Genomic DNA, 23,281 nt, shown 5'->3' with positions numbered 1-23,281 from the left:
GCTTGCATTGGGAGATGAAGTCTTAACCACTGGACCTCCAGGGAAGTCCTTCACACTTCAGCTTTAATATCCGTTGCCTAAAATAGTTGTCACCGTGATGGTTGTTGCTGTATTGGTGATTTGCTAATTTCATCTTTCCTCCTGATTTAGTAGCTGGGATCTTATTATAAAGGACACTTTTTTACCACTCCATTCATTCATTCATTTTTACTACATTTATGTGAATGTAAGTTTTATAATGTGCTACTTTGTATTTACATAGTGTAGTATGATTGCTGGTATAAGTGATACTTATCCCATTGCATAATTTTACTATTACTGTCTATATTCATTATACTGTGCATTAGCTCTGTATGACTTATTTACTATTCATTCTATTTATTTTTTCACATTAATATGGACTTGTAAATTCTTATTATATGGGCAGTAATTTCATATTATCGTTTTTCATTTTATGTTCAAACTGTCCCAGATTTGGCCAGTGGGAGCCCTTTCATACAAGTTTCTGTGGCCTTTTGATATGTCCTCATCATTGTATGCACACTTCATTACTTTCTGGCAGAAGATGTGTCAAATCTTCTTTACTTTCCCTGCCTTAGCACTGCAGTCAGCCATTTCTCCAATGAGCCCTGGTTCCTTTTAGTGGAAAATAGTGCTTGGAAATCAGTATTAAGGCACTGTATATATATGCTCATTGATAATACGGTATCATTGCTTCTAGAAACTTCAAGTGGATGTGTATGTGTACTTCATAAATATATTTCTCTGTGTGTGTTTTTTTAAAAAACACTGATACTTCCAATTCTAATTGAGCACTGATACTTCCAATTTAACTGGTACTTCCGATTCTAATTGAGCACCCTTTTTTCATATTGTGATTCCTTTCTTCAGGAATGAGAAATCTAGTTTTCCATTAGCTTCAACATATTTACCCATTTGCTCAATCCTATAATACACAAAAAGTTTCAGAATTGTTAACACATACCATTAACTGGAGGCTAATATTTTATTTGCATAAGTAGTTTTCTGGGCATTGCTCCAATGGTCTATTTATTATTTTTGTCATTACCACAAGTCTCAGTGTCTGACAGAGTTAAGTCTCTTATTCTTCAAGAGGATCTTGGCAGTTCTTGACCATTTACACTAAGAAATTTTAGGATCAGCTTTGCAAGTCCTCAAAGGGGGAAAAAAGCACTCTTAGGGTTTTGATTAGATTATATTGACTTTATAAATCACTTAGAAGACAACTGACGTCTTTACAATAGAGTCTTCCAGATTTTGAACATTGTGCACCTCTCCATTTGTATATTCTTTAATGTCTTTGGGTAAAGTTTGACGACTTTTCCCTGTGAAAGTATGTTTACATATGTTTGTTAGAGTTATTCCTAAGAGCTACAGTTTTTAGATTCTAATTCTCAACCAGTCTTTTTGATCTGTGTAATTTTGGGCAAATTGCTTAACTGCTCTGTACTTTTGTCTTTTTATATGTGAGATGAACATAATAATACTTAACTGGTAAGAGTTGTGATGAATATTACATGTGCTAATGTACATAAGAGCTTAGAATGATGCAGGGTGAATTTTAGCCATCATTTGCTTTTCATAGTGTTGCTAATATACAAATGCAGTGGTGTTGTTTCTTGATTTCATACTCAACTTTTATTAACTCCTTTCTCTAAATATTCTAATTTTTTTCTCTTTAATAAGATGCATTGAACTTCTAAAATTTATGTAGAAATGGAAAAGTATCTAGAAGAGTGAAAGGAAATAAATGCAAGACTTAACATAAAGTGCAGTAATCAAACGACTTTGACAGTGTTGAAAAGATAGATATATAAATCAGTAGGGAAGCATATAGAGTCTAAAATTCACCCACATATATAGGATGAGTTGATTTTGAGCAAAATTGCCAGTGTAAAAATTCAATAAAGGAGAATCTTCCAACAAGTAGTTTTTGGACAGGTGGATATCCATATTGGAAAAAATAAATTTTGATTAGTATCTCACACCATACTGACAGATTGACTTGAAATGGATCTTAAACCTGTCTGTAAACTTAAACCTAAAAAACTCCTAGAATAAAACATAGGAAGAAGGACTTCCCTGGCAGTCTAGCAGCTAAGGCTCAGTGTGCTTCCACTGCAGGGGACACGAGTTTAATCCCTGGTCAGGGAATTGGAATCCCACATGCTATGCAGTGTGACATGGCCAAAACAAAACCAATAAATAAGTCTATAAGGCAAGCTTATAGACTTGAAGAAAACAAAGTAGTTACATCAAGATATACAGGGAATTCCCAGCTCAATAATAAGAAAACAAATCATTAAAAATGGGCAAAAGATTTGAAAAAATATTTTACAAAAGATGGTATATGAGTGGCAATAAACACATGAAAAGATGCTCAGCATCCCTAGTCATCAGCAAAATGGAAATTAAAATTACTATATTATTACATACCCTTTAGAAGTGTCTTAATTTGGTGGATTGTTGTCTTTTACTGGTCCTAGAAGTGATCTTTCCACATATGCCATCTTCACACTGTTTCTTTTCTTAGTTTTTGGAATTTTGACTAGACCTGTTAAATTCTGTTACTCTGTTCTGAGTATCTTAAACTTTCTGTCCTGTTTTTTCCTTTATCTCTGCATCCTGAATAATTCCTTAAGGCCTTTTATTTTATTAATGATCTCTTCACCTTTGTCTAATATGTTGTTAAACTTGTCTGATAATTTTAAATTTCAGTAATTGTGCTTTTTATTTCTAGAAATTTTATTCTTTTTTTAAGTATCATCTGCCTTGTACATACTTTTCAGCATAGCTTTTATTTTTCCAAACATACTATTTAGAATCCTCATCTGATAATTCCAATGTCTGAAGTCTTTGCAGTTGTTTTTCTGCAGTTAAATATTTCTTTTTCTACTTTCTTCTTTTTGAGTTATTCACTTACTTGGGAAATAACTTCTGAGACTTCTTAGTCTCAAGATGGTATGTTCGTCCAGAAAGAATTTACTTGTTTGCAACATAAAAGGATCTGTGTCTGGGACCATTTCAATCTAAATCCATAATTTTGTTAATTTTTCCCTTGAATTCCTAAGAAATGTGAATTTAGGCTGCAAATTTGCATGAGAGCTACTTTTGGTTAGACCTTTTCAGAACTTATTTTGTCTCTTCTCTGTTAGACACAAAGTCAGCTTTCCTTGTAGTCTTCTGAAGGCAGGGGGAGTAGGTAATGGAATGGGTTATTTTAGGTTTATACTGTTGCATTAATGTCATGGACGTCTCCTGTTGACTTCCTTCCTCTTGGGCTAACCTTGGGATTTGCATCTTGTCCATTAAGCGTGAGGATGATAAAACCAAAGCTGTTTGATAGAGACAGGTTTTTAGCCAGGTTACTCTTAATCATCTTGTTGGCTGTTAGGTTTTTTGTTTTATTTTTTTAAAGATCTTTTTACTGTTCATTGGACATATCTGCCACAAGGTTGGTCTTTATTATTTAGTCTGCTACTATATCCACATTTTTAAAAAACAATAATTGGACCTCTTTTCCATAATATATATTGTTTGTAATGTTTTAAATGTCTCTGTATTGTGTCTGGTGACTCATAATTTATATAATAATTCTCCAATTTAGACATTAAGCTTGTTTCTTTAGAGTTTGCTACTATAAATAATAGCACTGAGAAACACTGAAACATTGATAAACTGATTACATAGATAAAAATGTTATCTATTTGTATTCCCTTAATTGCTATTGGTAATACATTTTCCAAATGTAAAATACCTGTGATTTAGCTATTCAAATCTTAAACCTTTTCCTTTAAAGTTTGTGTAAACCAATGTCTAACAGGTTAATTTGCTAAAATGTTTCTGTTCCTGCTTACTTGAGGAATGTAGATTTATGGAAACTTTACAAATGTTTCTTTTGTCAAATATTAACAAATGTTCTTGTACTTGGAAACAGTTATTTAAAATTTGGCCCTGGAACAGTTTGCCAGTTCTTTCATTTATTGCTGTTTAATGTTCAATGAGAGTTAATATCAAAAATGTTCCTCATTTCTCTCAAACCTACTGCATATCTTCTGCCTCATACCGCCCCCCCCATAACCACTTGTATTAGACTTGTTTTGTTTTAAAAGTACCTCCCTTCCCTTTCTGACAAATCTGTGATTTACAGTAATTAACGTTTATTCCTCTCACATAACTGACACTTAAACAACTGTGAATCAACTTTTGCAAACTTCCCTCACATGTCTTTTTGATCGAGGGTCCAAGCTGAAGGTGTCACTCCATTTGAGACGTGGCATTCTCATGGCAGAGGATGAAAGAAGTCAGAGAACTGGTGTAAACCCATAATGCTTCTTAACGCGTCTGTATAGCAGTCTATGTCATGCCTGTCTGTGGGGTCCTATCATGTGAGTGCAGTGGTCTTGCCTACGGATGTATGTTCTGCAGGAGACACTGCAGGTCACATAACTAGCCAGAGTTAGATGGAAGGGTCAAGTGAATACTTGACAACCATATTTCTTCTTTCGTTTAACTTCCCAGTGTAAATTTTCATAATAACTCATAGCCATATTGAAGTGTCTCTGGTAAGTCTCCCTCTATGCCTTAAAATAGTTATTTGTTCTGAAAATGAATCATTTTACCTATGAGCTTCAGCCTACTCGAATATAAGTTTAGCAAGGGCAGAGATTCTTGTATTTGTTACTCAGTGCTTCCTTAGCGCCAGAGGGGTGCTTGCCTCCTAATGTGCTTTCAGTGATATTTCTCTTATTTCATCACTCTGTCTGTTCTCATTTTTGTGTGTTCATTTATTGTCAGTTCTCTCTGCTAGCTCTGTCCCTGAAGTCTCTTTATGACTATGTTTTCTTGAATTATTTTAATAAAGTCTTAGCACATATTTAACAAATTCTGTTAAATAATTCTCTTTAATGAAGAGAATAAACTTACGTGATCTTTTAACTTCTCTGGAAAATTCAGCCTACATACTTCCTATAAATATGCATATCACCCTATCATTAAAAAAAAACACCAAATCCCTCCCTTTGACTCGTACAGTCTAGCTTCTCACTATTGCTCTAAACTATTGCTTCCCGTTTATGTTTCTCACTCTCCCTGACTTTCACTGAACCCTCTCCCTGAAATTCCGTCTCTGGATCCTGAGGGCCTGTGATTCATTGTTTTGTTTTCTGAGGCTGTTCTCTGTCTCTTTTCCTTAGAATGCTCGTCTTCCACTTAAGTGTCCTGATACTCCCAGGCTCTCTTTTTAGCTTCCTTCATTTCTTGTCTCGTGCCCTAAATTTTTAGTGGAGTTCTTCTTCATATGGCTTTTACATTTATTTCTATATAGATGATTTACAAATCTGTATCTTGTAATAGTTAGAAATTCCGAGTTTACCCCCTCATTTCCACTTGTGGCATTGCCATATGAATGTCTTAGTATCACCTCGACCTTAATTTGTCCTAAATCAAATTGTTTTCTTAGTAATAATGATTCCACCATTTAGAGCTAACTCCTGTATTTGTTGATGGTGCACAGTCGCCAGGCTTCTAAATGGAGAAGGAGTATCAGCCTGTGTTTGGCATCTGGTACACGCTAAGCACTGCTTTTCACTTAATGTCCAGCTCAAGTTTTACTTGCTGAGAAGCCTTCCAACAGTCCCAGAGAGTCTTTGCAATCCCTTCTTCTTAGACCACTTGCAGTATATTTGTATTTAAACCTCTAGATCCTCAGCATGTGAATCTTCTATAATTCATAATTTTAGTTTGTAAAGCCTCTCAAAGGCAAGGATTTTTATTTCATATTTCTTTTTATCAGCACAGTACCCCAGCAGTACAGTATAGTTTAGTGAATATTTGATGATTTTTACATAGAAACAGTGCTCTAAATAAGGGCAGGAATATCAACCTAAATAACAAAACCAGATAAACTAAAACTAAGTAGCAAACTAATAACTCACAATGAAATACTAATAACATTCTAGCTGTAGTCTTGAGCCTTGAACCCAGTTGAAAGGGATTAGCCTCTGGAAGTGGCAGAGGCTCTTATACAACACAGCAAGGATCATCTGTTGGACAAATCTTTACTCCATGATAGAATCTCTTTGTCAACAGTATACCCTCATATGGCCATTTTATTGTGTTGATAACCATCTTTATAGAAGGTAGTGTATTTATTTCAGCTTCTCTTCCCCATTAGGTGCACCAGGAATCATTTCCTCACCATATGCAGGGGCTGCTGGATTTGCCCCCGCTATTGGATTTCCTCAAGCTACAGGTGACTCTTTTAAAGATGAAGTTGAAATGATTTCTTAATGATGATTTATATATTCTAGAACTTATCAAAATGAAAGATATGACCATGTTTGAAGGATTTACCAAAAAAGCATTACGTATATCAAGTATGGAAGTAGCTCATGGACAATAGACGGTTGTACAGCTTCCTTGTGTTTATAAATAATTCTCTCTGGTTTCATTCTCAACACTAAAATTCTATTATCTGTTCTGCATCATTTATACTTGCCATTGGCACAGATAACTATAGGTTGACTATATTAAATAACCTTAGATTTATCTCTTTGGTTATTATATAAAATAGATGAGCTGCTTGCTGATAAGCAGCTCAATTACATGTTAAACAGACTTCTGTCTTACTTATCTTTGTGTCCTTACTGCCTTTAATGGCATTCAGTACTTACTTATTATGCAGACAGCAAACATTTGAATTAATAAACATTAACTATTTTATCTGTAAGTACTTTTTTAAAAAAAAATTAATGGGTTTGGAAGATTACTATAGAGGATATGCATGCTGTTTTATTTCAGAAAAAAAATACATGTATACACATTTTTTTCTTTAGCTAATGAAAATAAGAGAGAGAACAATCAGTTAATACTTTGATAATGACTCTGACTCTTCCAAATAATAAACAAAATAAATTTGATAATAAGAAGAAAAAATACTTTATGGTTTTGTGCTTAAAGAAAATAATTGAGGTTGATGATTGGAAGAGTGATGCAGTGTTAAGTCTAGTCTACATATTACCTTTATAGCTTCCAGCTGATCTGTGAATATAACTATTTTAAACTGCAGCATAGCTACTTTCTGACAGTGATCTTAGTATCCTCCCTTTCTAAGTCTGGGAATTGTAACTCTTCTCTTCAGGAGAGAGGATGAAGTTAACTAAAAAGAAAGTGATTTAAAAGGTTGAGATTTATTTAAGTTTTAGGATATTTGGTGGTTTTAAGACATTTTAACATATGTTTAATTAGTGAGTGATCTTATCTGTCTCATTAAAATGAAGGCATTATACATTGTGTTTATGTATTTGAAGATCCCAAGAGTTATTGGAGGTAGTGATATATGGTTTCCTTCATTTTAGATATTTTTTTGACATGCTGTATCTATAAGACACCGTAGTAGATGGTAAAAAAGAGGAAAAAACTGCATAAAGAGGGCTCCTGAGTTGATAAGGCTTTCCAGGTATAATAGGAGGTATATGCACACACATGATTTGTGATGAAGTGGCCAGACTCTTTTATAAGGAATTTTGAACTTAAAGAATCAATACCTTAAAGAATTGGCTCATTTTACATCAGCTTGGAATTTTATTTTATATAGTTTTTAAGCTGAGAATACAAATGGTTGGACCTTAATAGGAAGTGTAGTGTTTTATGTATTGTATGTAATGTCAATATTCCAGTATTATAGGGCTTTCAGTAGCTTCTGCAATATCTAAGGGAATAGAGAGCTCTGAAAATTCTTGCTCCAAAAGAATATTGAATTCCATAAATTTGTTGTTGATGGTAATAATGTTTTACAAGGTTACAAAATTTTTTTCCCCATGCAGAATATATGTATACAGTTTACCTGTTGTAGATGTACAACCCAGTGATTTTTTAATAAATTTACAGAGATGTACAGTCATTACCACAGTCCAGTTTTAGAACATGCATTACTACCTAGCTTGCATATATGTGACTTCTGCTGAAGGGCTTTTAGAATGTGTATATATATATATATATATATATACACACACACACACATATATATATGATTTAATGGTAGAAGTCAATATGAAAATTCATCTGCTTTAGAGAAATGTATTGGAATATATCTATTTCAAGAAATAGCAGAAGTACTGGTAGTTATAGACCCTTTTAAAAAACCTCATGGCTTTAAGACTGGTGAATTTGGTTGGTCTGCAAAGTGTTATATAAATAATAGAGTATTAAGTATGATAATGTCAACAAATGAGAAACTCTACCTCCAGAGTCTGGATTGACCTTTGTTATCCTTATGGTAGCTTTGAAGCATTTTCTTCTCTATTTTTGCTTTTGCATTCATTTGTTTTCTTAAGTCGCATCAAGTGTTATAATTCTCCAGATAACTAGAATGCAAAATGCTTCTGCTGTTTCATAAAGGTCTGTCAGTCCCAGCTGGACTAGGTCCCGGAGCGCTCGGTCCCCTCGCAATCACCTCCTCCGCTGTCACTGGAAGGATGGCCATTCCTGGGACTGGTGGTATGCCAGGAAATTCCGTTCTGCTTGTCACCAATCTTAATCCTGATGTAAGTTGGAAAGTATCATATGTAAAAAGTCTTTCAGGAGGAAATACTGTACCTTCTGACTTCGAGTTGAATTCAAATGGAAATGTTTAAGAATTTGAATTAAAGTTCATCACTAATATATATAAAGAAGCATGTAAAAAAGCAACACTTTAAACACAGTCAACTCTTGTTTTTACAAGTAAACTTTTAAAAAATTTTTAGTTAAATGAGACCCTTATATTTTGTGTTCTCCTTTTCAAACAGCTTATCACACCACATGGACTTTTTATACTATTTGGTAAGTAATTTCTTTTGCTTTGCTGTTTTTAGTTTTTTTTTTTAAGTTGGCTATGATGTGAATTGAGCCCATTGCATCATTCAGTAATACTTACTACTGCTGTGTGCCAATTAGAGTGAGGATAGAATAACAAGGAACATTTGTTAAGTGGTTATAGATAGAACAATGTTTCATAAAAAGGGAAATAGAGATTGTAATAAGAACATACAGCTGGAAGACCTAACCTTGCTGAGGGAATCAAAGGTGATGTACAGAGAAATGATAGTTAAGCTGACTTGTGAGAAGTGAAGCAGTGTTACGTCAGCCAGGCAGAAAGGGAGGGCAAATGTCCATTCACAGATACTGGCAGTGAGAGACAGAGCTCTTGCAACATGGAAATAAGGAAACTCAGTGGAGAGTATAAGGGAGAGACTTGTGGAAGCTGGACAGACGAATAGGGGGCAAGGCCATTAAGAGCTTTGTAAACTATATTAAGGAACTTGGTTTTTAACCTAAGAACAATGGGAATCCATAATGAGATTCAGATTTTAAAAATAATCCCTAGACTTTTTGATAGTGTACCTCTCTCAATTAAAAAAAAAATATTTAACATGTACTCCTAATCTATATATGATTAATTAATCATAAATTTCATCAATCTTTTACTGTACTCTGTATGTATAGTTTTATATTACAAACAGAAGTACAAGAACCATGAAGTAAGTGATGTTTAATATTTTAAAGATTTTTATTAATGAAAGTTTTTTAAATAAAAATCTTGTTAACATTTAGTGAGAAATAAGATTTAATATGCTTCATTATTTTCAAAAACCTTTTTCACTTTGAATCAGTATTCCAAAATCTGATTCTAAATTCACTTTATTTTTGTACTTGATGGTTGTCGTAACTGAAAAAGATACCTCATAAGGATACACGAGGAAATTCCCTGGCCGTCCAGTGGTTAGGACTCAGTGCTTCACTGCTAGGTTCTGGGTCCAGTCTCTGGGTGGGTAACTGAGCTCCCGCAAGTCACGTGACATGGCCAAGAAAACATTTTAATTGAAAAATATAAAAATGTGATATGAATGAAAGTGTTGCATTGTTGCTGTACTAATTATGATACTAGTTTTTTGGTCTAATCCACTAAATTTTGATGTATTTTACTTGGAAAAAGTTCCATGTTTCCTCTTGTTAAATTAGTTGATTTTGAAATCTATTGTATTAGAATAATGGGGCTAAAACTCACTGATCTTCATTTGAAAAAATTTTTAATAGAAATCGTTTCAAATTTTTTAAGTGGATAATAGGGTTTTTTTTTACAGTGTCTTTCAGATATAATTTACAGCCATACAATTCACTAACTTAGGTATACAACTCAGTGATTTTTAGTCAGTGTACAGAGTTGTGCAGCCATCACCAGAGTTCAATTTGAGAACATCTCTGTCACCCCACAGAGATACTTCATACTCAGGTGCAGTTTCTATAATAGTTTTAATTCATGATACATTTATATGATTATCAGTAACAAAATCATGTGTTCATGCTAATTTTCATATGACTCTTTAGTAGCCAGAGCACATTTCTTTCCAAAAATAGTTAATTTCTCACTAATTGAGAAAAAAATTACCCTCATCTTGAAATACAAATTGTATGTTATTTTTTAAAGGCTATTTATTTTGGCCAAGAGGGACAGGGAAGCCTGGTTTGTTGCAGTCCATGGGGGTGCAAAGAGTTGGACACTACTGAGCGACTGAGCAACAATATTTCAGCCACTTGTCATTTCTGAAAAGGACAGCAAATTTGGGATACTTACATATATATATATTTTTTTTTTTTTTAGCTACTGTTTCTCTCTCAGTTTAGTTGCTCGTAGGGGCTTGCCCATAAGATAACCAGTTCTCCTTTGTGTGCCCTGAAGATTGTCATAGTTGTTCTCTCATCCTGTTACACAGTATGGTAATGGTGCTACTGTTTAAGGATCTTATTTTTATGATATTGGTGATACCCTGTTCCACATGAACTGCAATATATTTTAGCACACTAAATGGAAAAAGATGAGAAAATGTCCTTCACATTGTAGAAAATTTCCACCTATAATTTCTTGTATATGTTGAAAATTAGTAAAATGTAGTTTTTCATATTGGTTTATATAAACAAATCAGGATAAATAACAGTTTAGTATCCTCTTGGGCTTCCCCAATAGTTCAGTTGATAAAGAATCCACCTGCAATGCAAGAGACCCTTGTTTGATTCCTGGTTCGGGAGATCCACTGGAGAAGAGATAGGCTACCCACTCCAGTATTCTCCATAGGGTTACAAAGAGTCTGACACAACTGAGCGACTTTCACTTTCATTATCCTCCCACACCCCAGTGAATCATTTTGCCTGCTTTTTGGGATGTGGGACCCACTTTGGGGAACACTAGTATAGAAAAATTGGATGTAATGAGATCAGTTTGGGAGGCTATTGTGATTGTCCAGTTGTGAAATAGTGATAATAGCTTCGATGGTAGGGAGGGTGGGAAAAGTGGACAAATGTGAGAGGTATTTAGGCCATAGAATCAATGAGTACTGGTAGTTGATAGGATGTCAGAACTTAGGGAAAGGAATAGGTCAAAAGATGACTCCCAGGTGTCTGACCAGAGCAAATACATGCATGATGATACTGTTTATCAAGAGAGTTCGTGAACACAGGAGGGGATGAAAAGGGGAGATGAATCGGTTTGGAATATATTAAATTTGAAGTATTTATGGGACAGCCACGTGAAGGGATTAATAAATCTAAAATATAGATACACATTTGGGAGCATATATATGAAATTGCTCAGGGAAAGCATATAGCATGAGAAAAGCTTTCTTTAAATATATTGGTAAAATTAATTGAACACTACAGTCAACACTAAAAAACTGTTTTGTCTTTTTAATTAGGAGTATATGGTGATGTACATCGAGTGAAGATAATGTTTAATAAGAAAGAAAACGCATTGGTTCAGATGGCAGATGCAAATCAAGCTCAACTAGGTACTAGTGATTAATAATAGTCCTTATTATATGTGCATATTATATGCTCCTTTTGTATGTGAATTTTCCTATGAAGTAAACTTACGGCTTAAGTAGAAAGAGTTCCTCTTTATGTCAGTATCTGCACTATTATTTGGATCTGCTTACATTTTAAGATGTAAAAATGTTTATAACTCTTTGAAGTGCATTTATCTGTTTGAACATATCATTGATGTTTAGAGCTTTGACTCTAGGATTTTTCCATTAGCTTTAAACTAATAAACATGACTTGTTTTCTTTCATTTGTTTGCTTGTTTGTTTTCCTTTTAAGTTTTCTAGAACTGTTGCTTAAAAGTTCATAATGATAGTGCAAGAAAGTGTCGTTTTGCTATCTCACCATTCATTATTATAGTGGCTGTTGAAATATACTAGTCAGATATTTGTTTTAAAAAGCTTTACTTGAGATTAATTTATTCAGTAGCCATTTCCTGAGCTCATGTTATATATTTCAGGCATTCTGAAACGTTTTAGCACTCTGCTAGGAAAATAGGTATTTTTTGTTGTATTGCTTTTCGTTAATGGTAAAACCAACTCATTTAATATATTTTCATATGTAAGAGTTTTTAAATTCAAAACTATTTAAGCCCTCAAACTGACAATATAATTTTAAATGACTAAATAAAAAGAATTATGATAGTTTTACAGAGACTCTACCTTAATACCCAGAATTTCCTTATTTTCTTCTTATGCACCAGCAATGAATCATCTGAGCGGTCAAAGACTTTATGGGAAAGTGCTTCGTGCTACACTGTCCAAGCATCAAGCAGTTCAGCTTCCTCGAGAGGGACAAGAAGACCAAGGTCTGACTAAGGATTTTAGCAATAGTCCTTTGCATCGCTTTAAAAAACCTGGCTCTAAAAACTTCCAGAATATTTTTCCTCCGTCAGCTACTCTGCATCTTTCCAACATCCCGTATGTATCTTAATTTGTTACTATTCATTTCAGTGATAAATAATCTAGAATATATGGTTTGGGGAGATAAAAACTGAAATTATTGTTAACATAGTAGTAGAAATTCACTAATTGCTTGTCAGATGATTTATTTGCCATCTTGTCTTAAGAAGTTTATCCAAACTTACACTCCAAAAGTAAAGGTAGCAGTGTTTAAAATTTTTCTTTCCAAACAGGGAATTAGCAACTAGTTACCTTTCAGTTCTAGAAGGGCAAAATTACATGTATGCAGAGATATTCCATTGGTACAGACTTATTCATCCTTCTGTAGAAGTGAAGACCTTTCAGCAACAAGCATAGCAAAATCAAATAATTTATGTTTTTAAGAATTTGGTAAGCTTCCCAGGTGGCTCAGTGGTAAAGAATCTGCTTGCCAGTGCAGGAGGCACAGGAAACATAAGTTCAACCCCTGGGTTGGAAAGATCCCCTGGAGTAGGAAATGGCAGCCTTCTCCAGGATTCTTGCCTGGAAAATGCCATGGACAGAGAAGCCTGGTGGTCTACAGCTCATGGGGTTACAAAGAGTCAGAGGCACGCAAGAATTTGGTAAAACTGAATTCTCTCTTTTTTAACCTACAAGCCACATATATATCTAAAAGCTAGAAATTATTTTCTTATAACCAGTCTGTAGTAACCAGTGTTGTAGCAGACTTGTTCTTCAGTCATCATCTAGCTTAGACATTGACAGACTACAGCCCATGGGTCAAATCCACCTGTAAGGCCCATGAGCTAAGATCAGTTTTTACATTTTCAGTGGTTGAGGAAAAACAAAAGAATAATATTTCGTGATTTGAGAAAATTACATAAAATTTCACCTTCCATGAGAAAAGTTTCAGGGAACACAGCCACATTTATTGATTTATGTATTAGCTATGGGTGCTTTTGAGCCAATACGACAAAGCTGAATTGTTAGAATAGAGACTGTATGGTCATCAAAGCCTAAGAAATGTAAAACTGGAAATCCCAGTTTTAATTTGTGAAATCCTTGACCAAAAAAGATGACAGTTTTATATAACATGGAGGAGGATAGCTTTGGAAAGAAAGGGTAAAAGCTGGGGGGTATAGTTGTATGCCAGCATGTGTGTGAAAAGTTAAAAGGGAATGGAAAAGGGTACAGTTCTGGGACATTTCTGAAAATGAGAATGGCCATTGAATGGGAACAAAAAATAATTGTTTAAAATACTGTTGAATGCCCAGGCTCCTCACTAGTCTCCAGTTAGGCACATGGAGAAACTTTGCATCTGAATTGGGCAGTGGCTCAAGCCTTATGCCTTCCAGGCAACAAGAGGAGTCGCTTTAGAAAAAAAATCTCAATTATGTGCCTCTAGAAATTTAGCACCTCATTAATACAGAATGAGGGAGAGAGGCAACATATTTAAAGACTAAAGCAGGCTCCCTCTTAAGGACATTTATCCAGGAGCTGGTCTCAGGTTGTATGCTACACCGGACATGTAGGTAGGAGAAAGAATGTTAATGTATTTTTTAACCGTCTACCAAGTATCGGGCACTGTGCTGGTGTCTTACATGCATTACCTCATTTAATCTCCATAATAATCTTCTTTTTAAAATTGTGGTTAAATACATAGCCATTTTAACCACTTTTGAGTGTGTGTTTCAGTGTACACTCACATTATATACTTTCATAGTGTTCAACCGTCACGTGTATCCATCTGTAAATCCTTGTCATCATCTCAAATTGAAGCTCTGTATCCATTAGACAATATCTCTCTGTTTCTCTCTACCCTGTCCTTGGTATCCACCATTTTGTGTTCTGTCTTAGCAGTTTATCCATAATAACCCTTGGAGTAAAGGTTGTTAGTTTCATTTTAACACTGAAAGTGAGAGGCTCAGATTAAGTAACTTACTCAGGAGTGACATACCAGGTGAATATGAATTCGAATCTCTGTCCTAGCAGAGCCAGTTGTTGTTCTGTAAGACCATCCTTGCTGGTAGTTGTGAAATGACGAAGAGTCTACTTTTAGTCCATTGACTGTCATGTGCTAGACCACCGTATTAGTTGTCCACTGCTGTGTAACAGATCACTCCAAAACCCAACAGCTTAACACAATAGTAGATGTTCTTTATCTCAAACTGTTACTGTGAGTCAGGAATCCAGAAGTGGTTTAGGTTTTGGCTGATTCTCTCACAAAATAGCATCTGAAGGCTGTAATGGGGTTAGAGTCCACTTCCAAAGTGGCCCCCTCATATGCTTAGTCAGTTCCTTGCCACAAAGACCTGTGCTAGGGCTACTTGACTGTCTTCATGAAAAGGCATCTGGTTTCTTCCTGAGCTAATCATTCAAGAAAGGGCAAGGTGGAAATCACAATGTCTCTCAGCCTCAGAAGTCACGTGTCATTTCTGTAATACCCTGAGGGTTACAGAGGACATCCTTATTCTGTATGGGAGAGGAGTACCCAAAGGGTATAAATACTAGGAGGTAAGTGTAATTGGGGGCTATTTTTGAACATGATTGGCGCATATACATGTTCGTAATTATCCTGAATGTAATTGAAAAGGTACTGGATTAGTACTAAAATATACCGGACTAGTAGTGGACTATAGAAGACAAATCAGAGCTAGGGAAGGGGCTTGGAAGTACTGCTGCTAAGTCGCTTCAGTTGTGTCCGACTCTGTGCGACCCCATAGACGGCAGCCCACCAGGCTCCCCCATCCCTGGGATTCTCTAGGCAAGAACACTGGAGTGGGTTGCCATTTCCTTCTCCAATGCATGAAAGTGAAAAGTCAAAGTGAAGTCGCTCAGTCGTGTCCAACTCTTAGCGACCCCATGGACTGCAGCCTACCAGGCTCCTCCGTCCATGGGATTTTCCAGGCAAGAGTACTGGAGTAGGGTGCCGTTGCCTTCTCCAATAATCCCATTGAAAGAGTAAATATAGAAAGATTTTCTTGTTCTTTAGGTACTGCCCATGTCTTATGCAAAAGAATTGAGACAACATTCCATTGTCTGAAGACATGCATGCATCAATCTTGAACATCTTTTTTTTTTTTTTTTTTTTTTCTTTTGCGACTCTATGGAAAACCCACCAGGCTCCTCTGTCCATTGGATTTTCCAAGCAAGAATACTGGAGTGGGTTGCTCTTTCCTCCTCCAGGGGATCTTCCCAACCCAGGGATCAAACCCAAGTCTCCTGCATCTTCTGCATTGCAGGCAGATCTTTCACCACTAAGCCATTGCGGAAGCCCAACCTTAAAGATCTTTAAGGGCATTTGCAAATCATGTCTTCATTACATGGCTTTATACTCTTTGTAATGTGAGGTATTCTAGAGACCTGATGATGTCAGGAGTTAATCATTGCTTCATTTGAAAATTAGGGATAAGATAGTTGACTGTCTCTGTGATGATGTTTTCACAGCCCCTCTGTTACAGTAGATGACCTGAAGAATCTTTTCACAGAAGCTGGATGTTCAGTGAAGGCTTTTAAATTCTTCCAGTAAGTCCATTCTTTTAAAAAATACATGATTTGCAAATGTTTTTGGTAATTTAATGAAATCTTCTAGGGTTGGGGAAGAGGTTTGTAGGCAAAATTAATTCTGTGTACTTTTTCTGTTTCTTCTGCCACTTTAGGAAAGATCGCAAAATGGCACTCATTCAGTTGGGATCTGTGGAAGAAGCAATCCAGGCCCTCATTGAGCTTCATAACCATGACCTTGGAGAAAATCATCACCTCAGAGTTTCCTTCTCAAAATCTACAATCTGACTTTTCTTTGAATTTTTCTCCTAAGACTGGACCATAATTTCAGTAAAACCTTCAGACATAGACTGAAGCAGCTCAAGACCAATTCTGCCTCTCTTTCAAAAATAACTCTTTCTGACTTTGATGTTAAAGTATATTAAAAAAATCAAGGGATGTTCTCTTTTCCCATTTCTCCCCTCTGCCAGTACGTCATCAGAGGCGTGTTTTTCCTTTGTACCATTGTTTCTAAAAATGAAAATAATCTTCAGGAAAAAATTTTTTTCCAATAATTAATTCCCTGTATTAAATTGAATTTCAAGAGGACAGACTTTCTTTTAATTTGGGTCCAGATCAGCCTTATACAACATTTCTAAACTCCTTTGTACTTTGAAAAATTTAAACATACAGACTTTTAAAATTACTTGACATAAGTAATTTAAATGACCTACAACCAAGTTTTTAACTTTATGATTCAGAAGTTTGAGTCCTGTAGGAAACTATGTTCTCTTATAAGTTATAACAGTTATTTGGCATATATTGATACTTATTATACATAAATGGGATTGTATTGGAAGCAAATTGATAAACTTGCATGTTTTCTTTCAATTATTTTTTTCCCACTGTAAGACACTCCTTTGCATATCTTTAACTTTTTAAAACTATTTGGAGAATGAAATGTCTCAACTGTCTCCAGGGAAATTATGTGGAATCCAACCAGGATCTATTAAGGGTCAGAATAATTCATTTTATTTGGGAAAATCATGGTTTAAATTTCACAATGACAGTTGCCTAGTAATATGATCTTGGAAAATTTAAAAAGAAAAATAATCCTACTTATAAACTACTTTTTTACAGTTGTTTTCAGAAAAAAAAAGTTTACAGTCTTAAAGGAAAATATTCAGGTCTATCATATGGTTTGACAGATTTTTTAAAAGTTATTTTTGGTAAAGTCTTCTTTTAGAAAAAAAATTAATCTCAAGGGTTTTTTGTACCACTATAATCTCTAATACTTATTCAGAATTACTGTGTATTTACTTAATTTCCTATTATGTGCCTTATTATGTGCTTATGATATAATAGGTTAGAGTTTTATCTAAGTATCTTAAAAGCTATATTGTCGGCTTGGTGAGCATTTGTTTTTTCTTTCCTTGTTTTGGCAAGAATTTTAAAGTGTTTTTTTTTTTTAATTGCAATTTTAAGTGATTTTTCAAGACGTAATAGTTTCTATTCAAATTTTTGGTGCTTTGGTGTAGAGGTGGGGTGGGGAAGGGTTAAATGGTTTTGGGAATAACTCAGTGCACACCTGTAGGCCTCTTCATATTGTGACCAGCAGTGGTCATTGCGGTTATAGCATACCAGTTGGGGGCTATAAAATGCAGTCTCCGTTTCTGGATCTTGTCTAATCTTTATCCATTAGAATTTGTCTCAGGATTGCTTGGTTTTTGTCATATACTCAAGTGAGAACTTGCTTTTCTTGGTTAATGAAGCTCAGTACTGAGTGAGTGCCCACATAGGTGGTGTATGAGGAGTGGGTTCTTTCTCATACTCTGTCCCTCTCTCTCTTCAGTTGAATGTAAGCATACATTTTAATGTTGTTTCAGTGACTGTATAATGTAAAATTGTTTCTTTTAAATTAGATACTTTGCATTGATTACTTATTCCTTCAGTGCTTGAGTAGATTTTTTAAAGCAGAATTTGTTAAAAGGGTCGTTTTTGTCTATTCCTTTTTCACTTTTCTCAGATTCTCAGAGTGGCTCATCTCACCTTTTAGAAGAATATCTCAATCTCTTATTGTATTCCAGCCATTAAATTAAACAGGCAAGTTTTAACAAAAACAATTTTGCAAAAATATTCGGAGAATACAAAAGACATTCTGGATTGTTCAAAAGCAAAATTCCCTCAACGCTGAGCAACAATTAGTCGGTAGAAAATGAAGGACACTAAATTGAGACCTTTTGAATGGATCAGTTTTAGTATTGGCTGATAGATATAATCATTTATCTAGTTTTTTTTTTTTTTTTTCACATATAAAATATATTTTTACCAAAACACTGAGTAAGAGGGAAGGGAGAAAAACCAATTTCTTTAAGAAATCACTCCAAGTTTGCTTCATTTTTTCCTTCTTTACAAGCACTATTGTAATTTTCAGTTATATTTTAAATTGGAATTTTTTTTCTTTTTGAGTTAGGAATTACTGTGTACTTTCAATGCATGATTCTCATAACATTCAGTGTAAGTGTAGCAGAAGTGTAGCAGAAGGGAGATCATAAATGGTGTTGAATGTAATTTTGAAGTAGGAAATGGCCTTTATATTTGAGAGAGAACATTTGAATCCTTTTCAGGGCTTTGTGTGTGTGTGTGTGTGTGTGTGTGTATAGATGAGTGTATATACATACATACACTCCTCTAATGTTGTACATACATATGTACATTACATACATCTTAAATTATTGACCAAATACATTAATCAAATTAAGATTTGGAAAAGTGAGATATTCTTATTTAAAATAGTATGTTCAAAACCATCAATTTGTGTCTAAAATTAGCTGTAGCACATGGATGTTGTCCATATTGGGCTCTTTGCTCTTTGAATTATAGAGGTCTACAGTATTTGTGTTGACATAGTTTCTGTAAAAAGATTTAAAAATATCAGGGCAGTGAAAAAACTAGATCTTTGTATTTTTTGTTTTGGCATGCAGTTAGTTGATACCTGCTAAGCAGTGTTTTGTTGTTGTTGAGCTGTCATAGTATCCTATTTTAAAGTTTATTTACTTTATTTCCAGGAGAATTGTCTTATTTTTGGAGGTGTCTGACTTTGACACAAATTATATATATTCAGGACTTTTAAAAATAGCAGTACAAAATGAATAACCAACAAAAACCCATAGTATGAAACTCTGAAAAAAAAAATAGCAGTACACATTAAATGGTAGCAATTTATGCCAAAAAGTTTTACTTTGAGATTTAAATAACTTGCATAGTAGTAAATTGTGTTTTGTGTGAGATACAAATAGGAAAATAAGCTTAATAATTTGATAACTGACTGGAAAGTATCAGAATTGCCCAGTAGTTCCTACAGAATGCAGTAAATTCTTTGTTTAAGGCTAAGTTGTGATGTTACTTGCAGTAATGTTTCTGATTTTGTTGTTGAAAGTTGGCAAATCTCACAGTTTTTAGAGACACAGTTTTTGCCTGCCTGATTCCTTATGGAAGCAGTGTTTCTTTGGCTCCACCTAGTATGGTCATCATAGGTTCTGCTTCAGTTGATTAGAAGTAGTGCCCATGAATGTCTCTGTTCAGTTTTATATAAACTTTTGGAAACTTCCATGTTATTAAGCAGGCAGGTTATGCACTGATTGTATTATCATGTAATTCCCCTTCTGTTCCCACTAAATATTTTTTGGACGAAAGATGACAAGCTCAGAAGTATGTGTCCCCTGCCCGCAGTGAGTCACTTAAAAACCCTGTTTGCCAAATTGTCAGGCTGTCTCTTAGAAAAACTAGTGTGCACTGCTATTTTTAAAACCAAAAAGACAGCATGACTATGGGTAAAAGCGTTCTTAACCTTTCCTTTGTCTTGATCTGTTATTAACAAGAATAAAACTGCCAGATTTAAAATAATCTACTATTGTGCTAAAAAGAAATACCATTAGATTGCACAAAGCTTTTCCCTTAAAGAAAATGTAATTCAGCTGTGTTACTATCTAGAAGACTATTTGCAGTCTTTTTTCAGAGCAAATTTTAACAGCTAGTTGTGAATGGTTTAAAAAATAGAAAATTACTAAAATATCAGTTTGGGGGGTTTTATAGAGAGAGAAGAACGAAAGAAACAGGACCAAAGTGTATGTGCCTTCTTCAGTAGTCTTAATTGATCTTTCTTCCTATTTGAGGTTTAGGTGGTAGTATCAACATTCTGGTTTTCAGGAAATGCATACTATATAATTTTAAAAGAATGTTATCCCACAGACCATTCTTTCAAGGAAACAGTTGTAACTGTAAAATGAATTCTCAGTTATGCTTTTTGCCTTCCTCACATAATATTCATAGCATGTGCAGGTCCAAGAACAGAGCTGCTCGGAGTCTTTGTGGTAGTCATCTTCATTTCTGTAACCTGAGGCATGTGTTCCAGAGAACAGGGGTATTTTTCTGGCCCAGTGACCTTGGTGATAATAGTCATGGTTGAAAGCTGCTTATGGCAAGCTGAAATCAGCACTGTAAACAGATCTTTGTTGTTGTTTTTAGGTTATTTTTTAGTTCTTGAATCTGTGTAGTAGTTGTAATAATAAATATTTAAATAACTATTTTTGATGTCATTTAAAAAATCATACTCTGGCCTTTTTTCCCTTTACCATTGATACCCAGATCTTTAAAAAAATTCATCCCACATCCAAAAAGTACTAATTATAAAGATTGCTAACCAAGCAGAGTTTTGCATCAAAATGTCACCTCATTGCTCTGACCAAAGACTGACTGTTCTGGTTTTGACTCCTTTCTGTTAAGCATTTTTTCCCAAGCTCCTTTCTGAAAGAAGACCCAGTGCAAAGCGGCCTTTACTTTCTATTTCCTATCGGTGAATAGACTACTTAGAGAAAATGGGAGTTTAAATGTGAACAGAATGGATTAGATGATAAGGGTTCGATGGGCATTTTCAGTACTGTATTTAAGAAAAAAAAAAAAATAGCACAGCTAGGAGCCTCTGACATTGTCTCGTGTTTTATGTGGTCTGTTCATAAAATTCCCTTTTTCAGTTTATAAGAATGTTCATCTAACAGAAGTAAATGCTGTAAATATTTGTAACAACATTTTTTTAAACCAGGCCAAAAAAGGGGGGGGAAAGCGGTTTTAGGGAACAAGTTGACATATAAAGTGGTTTTATATAAAACATCAATTGTCTTGTATATTTTGATAAGCTGCAGTACCAGCTTTCATTTGTAACACAGTTTGTGGCTTTGGAAGAAAAGGATTCTGTGATTGTTGAAGTGAATCATGTTATAAATGCAAAGAGACGATAAAATATTAAAAAACATATTTTCTAAGTGCGTAGTGCATGGTTAATTAAAGCTTCTGTACACTACAGTATATTCCATTTTCGTTCAGTTTGTATATTTGCTGACTATTGATATCTCTACTCTTTTCCTAACAAGTATAGCATTGTAGCATGCCTTTTAATAAATGTCATGACATCTGTACTCTCTTAAAATATTTCTGTGTTCTTGTCTGTACTTTGGGTTTTCCCTTGTCTTACCTGTAATTCTAATGATGTCATATTTTCTTTTCTTTCTCATAACCATCCATCTAAACTTGTTACAGCATAGCAAGCACATGTGCACACAGCTTTAAAAACTAAACGACCCTAAGTTTGCTGATCATCTCTTTTTTAGTTCAGGAACAGTTCTCATTTTGAGAAACAAAGTGCTTTTCTAATCATCCTACAAGTAGCTTTGTAAATGGCACACTCCCTCTGTATAAGTACACGTTGATATATTTGCATGAATGCTGTCTTTTGCTCTCTGTGTATATATCTCTCTCTCCTTTCTGTCTGTCTCTTTCAGACACACAGACAATATATGTACACTGCCAAACAAGAGTTGGAACATTTTTTCCAGTTTTTGGCTTCCCTAGGGAGCTAATACACATAAATTTTGAGACATGAGGTGTGATCTCAAACCAAGTTTGTGTTCTTTTCAATTAAAGGGTAGCATAGTTACCAGCTGCCTATATATTTCTTTTCCATAGACAAAAATGTTTTATTTTTAGGTTCTTTAAAGTATTATTGGATTTTGGGAGTCTAAGCAGTCATTTATTTTAATCTTTTATTCTTGGATTTTTCGGAAGTGGGAATTTATGTGTGTGTGATTATTTTTAATGGCATAGAAGACTCTACTACTGATCTTTGCTTGCTCATCTAAAAATCGATTGTCTCCATGAATGTAACTAGGTCAAATTTTTTTTTTTTTTTTTTTTTTTTAGATCTAGAGGCGTTTTTATCAGGGAAAGATAAAATAACCCTATGGCCAAAACAGTTTTTGTAAACTTCTATAAACTATCACTTCATGGGAAATGGATGGGGAAACAGTGTCAGACTTTATTTTTTTGGGCTCCAAAATCACTGCAGATGGTGATTGCAGCCATGAAATTAAAAGACTCATGCTCCTTGGAAGAAAAGCTACGACAAACCTAGATAGCATGTTAAAAAGCAGAGACATTACTTTGCCAACAAAGGTCCGTCTAGTCAAGGCTTTGGTTTTTCCAGTGGTCATGTATGGATGTGAGAGTTGGACTATAAAGAAAGCTGAGCACCGAAGAATTGATGCTTTTGAACTGTGGTGTTGGAGAAGACTCTTGAGAGTCCTTTGGACTGCAAGGAGGTCCAACCAGTCCATCCTAAAGGAGATCAGTCCTTGGTGTTCATTGGAAGGACTGATGCTAAAGCTGAAACTCCAGTGCTTTGGATACCTCATGTGAAGAGTTGACTCACTGGAAAAGACCCTGATGCTGGGAGGGATTGGGGGCAGGAGGAGAAGGGGATGACAGAGGATGAGATGACTGGATGGCATCACTGACTCGATGGACATGAGTTTGAGTGGACTCCGGGAGTTAGTGATGGACAGGGAGGCCTGGCGTGCTGCGATTCATGGGGTCACAAAGAGTCGGACACGACTGAGCGACTGAACTGATAAACTTGTTTAACCATGAAATGCTTATTTACACAGCAGAGGCTTATAACCATCACTGAGTCACACACAGTCTTGAGTGTA

At 34.9% G+C, this 23,281-nt stretch overlaps 1 protein-coding gene across 5 annotated transcripts in view; it reads left to right on the top strand.

Annotated features, from left to right (window-relative positions):
* The window catches only part of PTBP3 (polypyrimidine tract binding protein 3), a 90,834-nt gene extending 69,275 nt beyond the window's left edge, over window positions 1-21,559 (top strand). For all 5 annotated transcript variants that reach the window (XM_025282228.3, XM_006079960.4, XM_044940452.2 and 2 more), the window contains 7 exons: window positions 6,197-6,274; window positions 8,422-8,567; window positions 8,811-8,844; window positions 11,751-11,843; window positions 12,578-12,794; window positions 16,203-16,280; window positions 16,415-21,559. In XM_025282228.3, coding sequence (XP_025138013.1) covers window positions 6,197-6,274; window positions 8,422-8,567; window positions 8,811-8,844; window positions 11,751-11,843; window positions 12,578-12,794; window positions 16,203-16,280; window positions 16,415-16,547 — 779 coding nt within the window. In that variant the 3' untranslated portion in view covers window positions 16,548-21,559. The remainder of the gene's footprint in view (window positions 1-6,196; window positions 6,275-8,421; window positions 8,568-8,810; window positions 8,845-11,750; window positions 11,844-12,577; window positions 12,795-16,202; window positions 16,281-16,414) is intronic.
* Window positions 21,560-23,281: the final 1,722 nt, after the last annotated feature.

This window comes from Bubalus bubalis, chromosome 3 (assembly GCF_019923935.1).
Source record: "Bubalus bubalis isolate 160015118507 breed Murrah chromosome 3, NDDB_SH_1, whole genome shotgun sequence".
Taxonomy (NCBI): Eukaryota; Metazoa; Chordata; class Mammalia; order Artiodactyla; family Bovidae; genus Bubalus; species Bubalus bubalis.
Note: the sequence above shows the minus strand (reverse complement) of the source record. Positions and strands in the feature narration are given on the sequence as shown.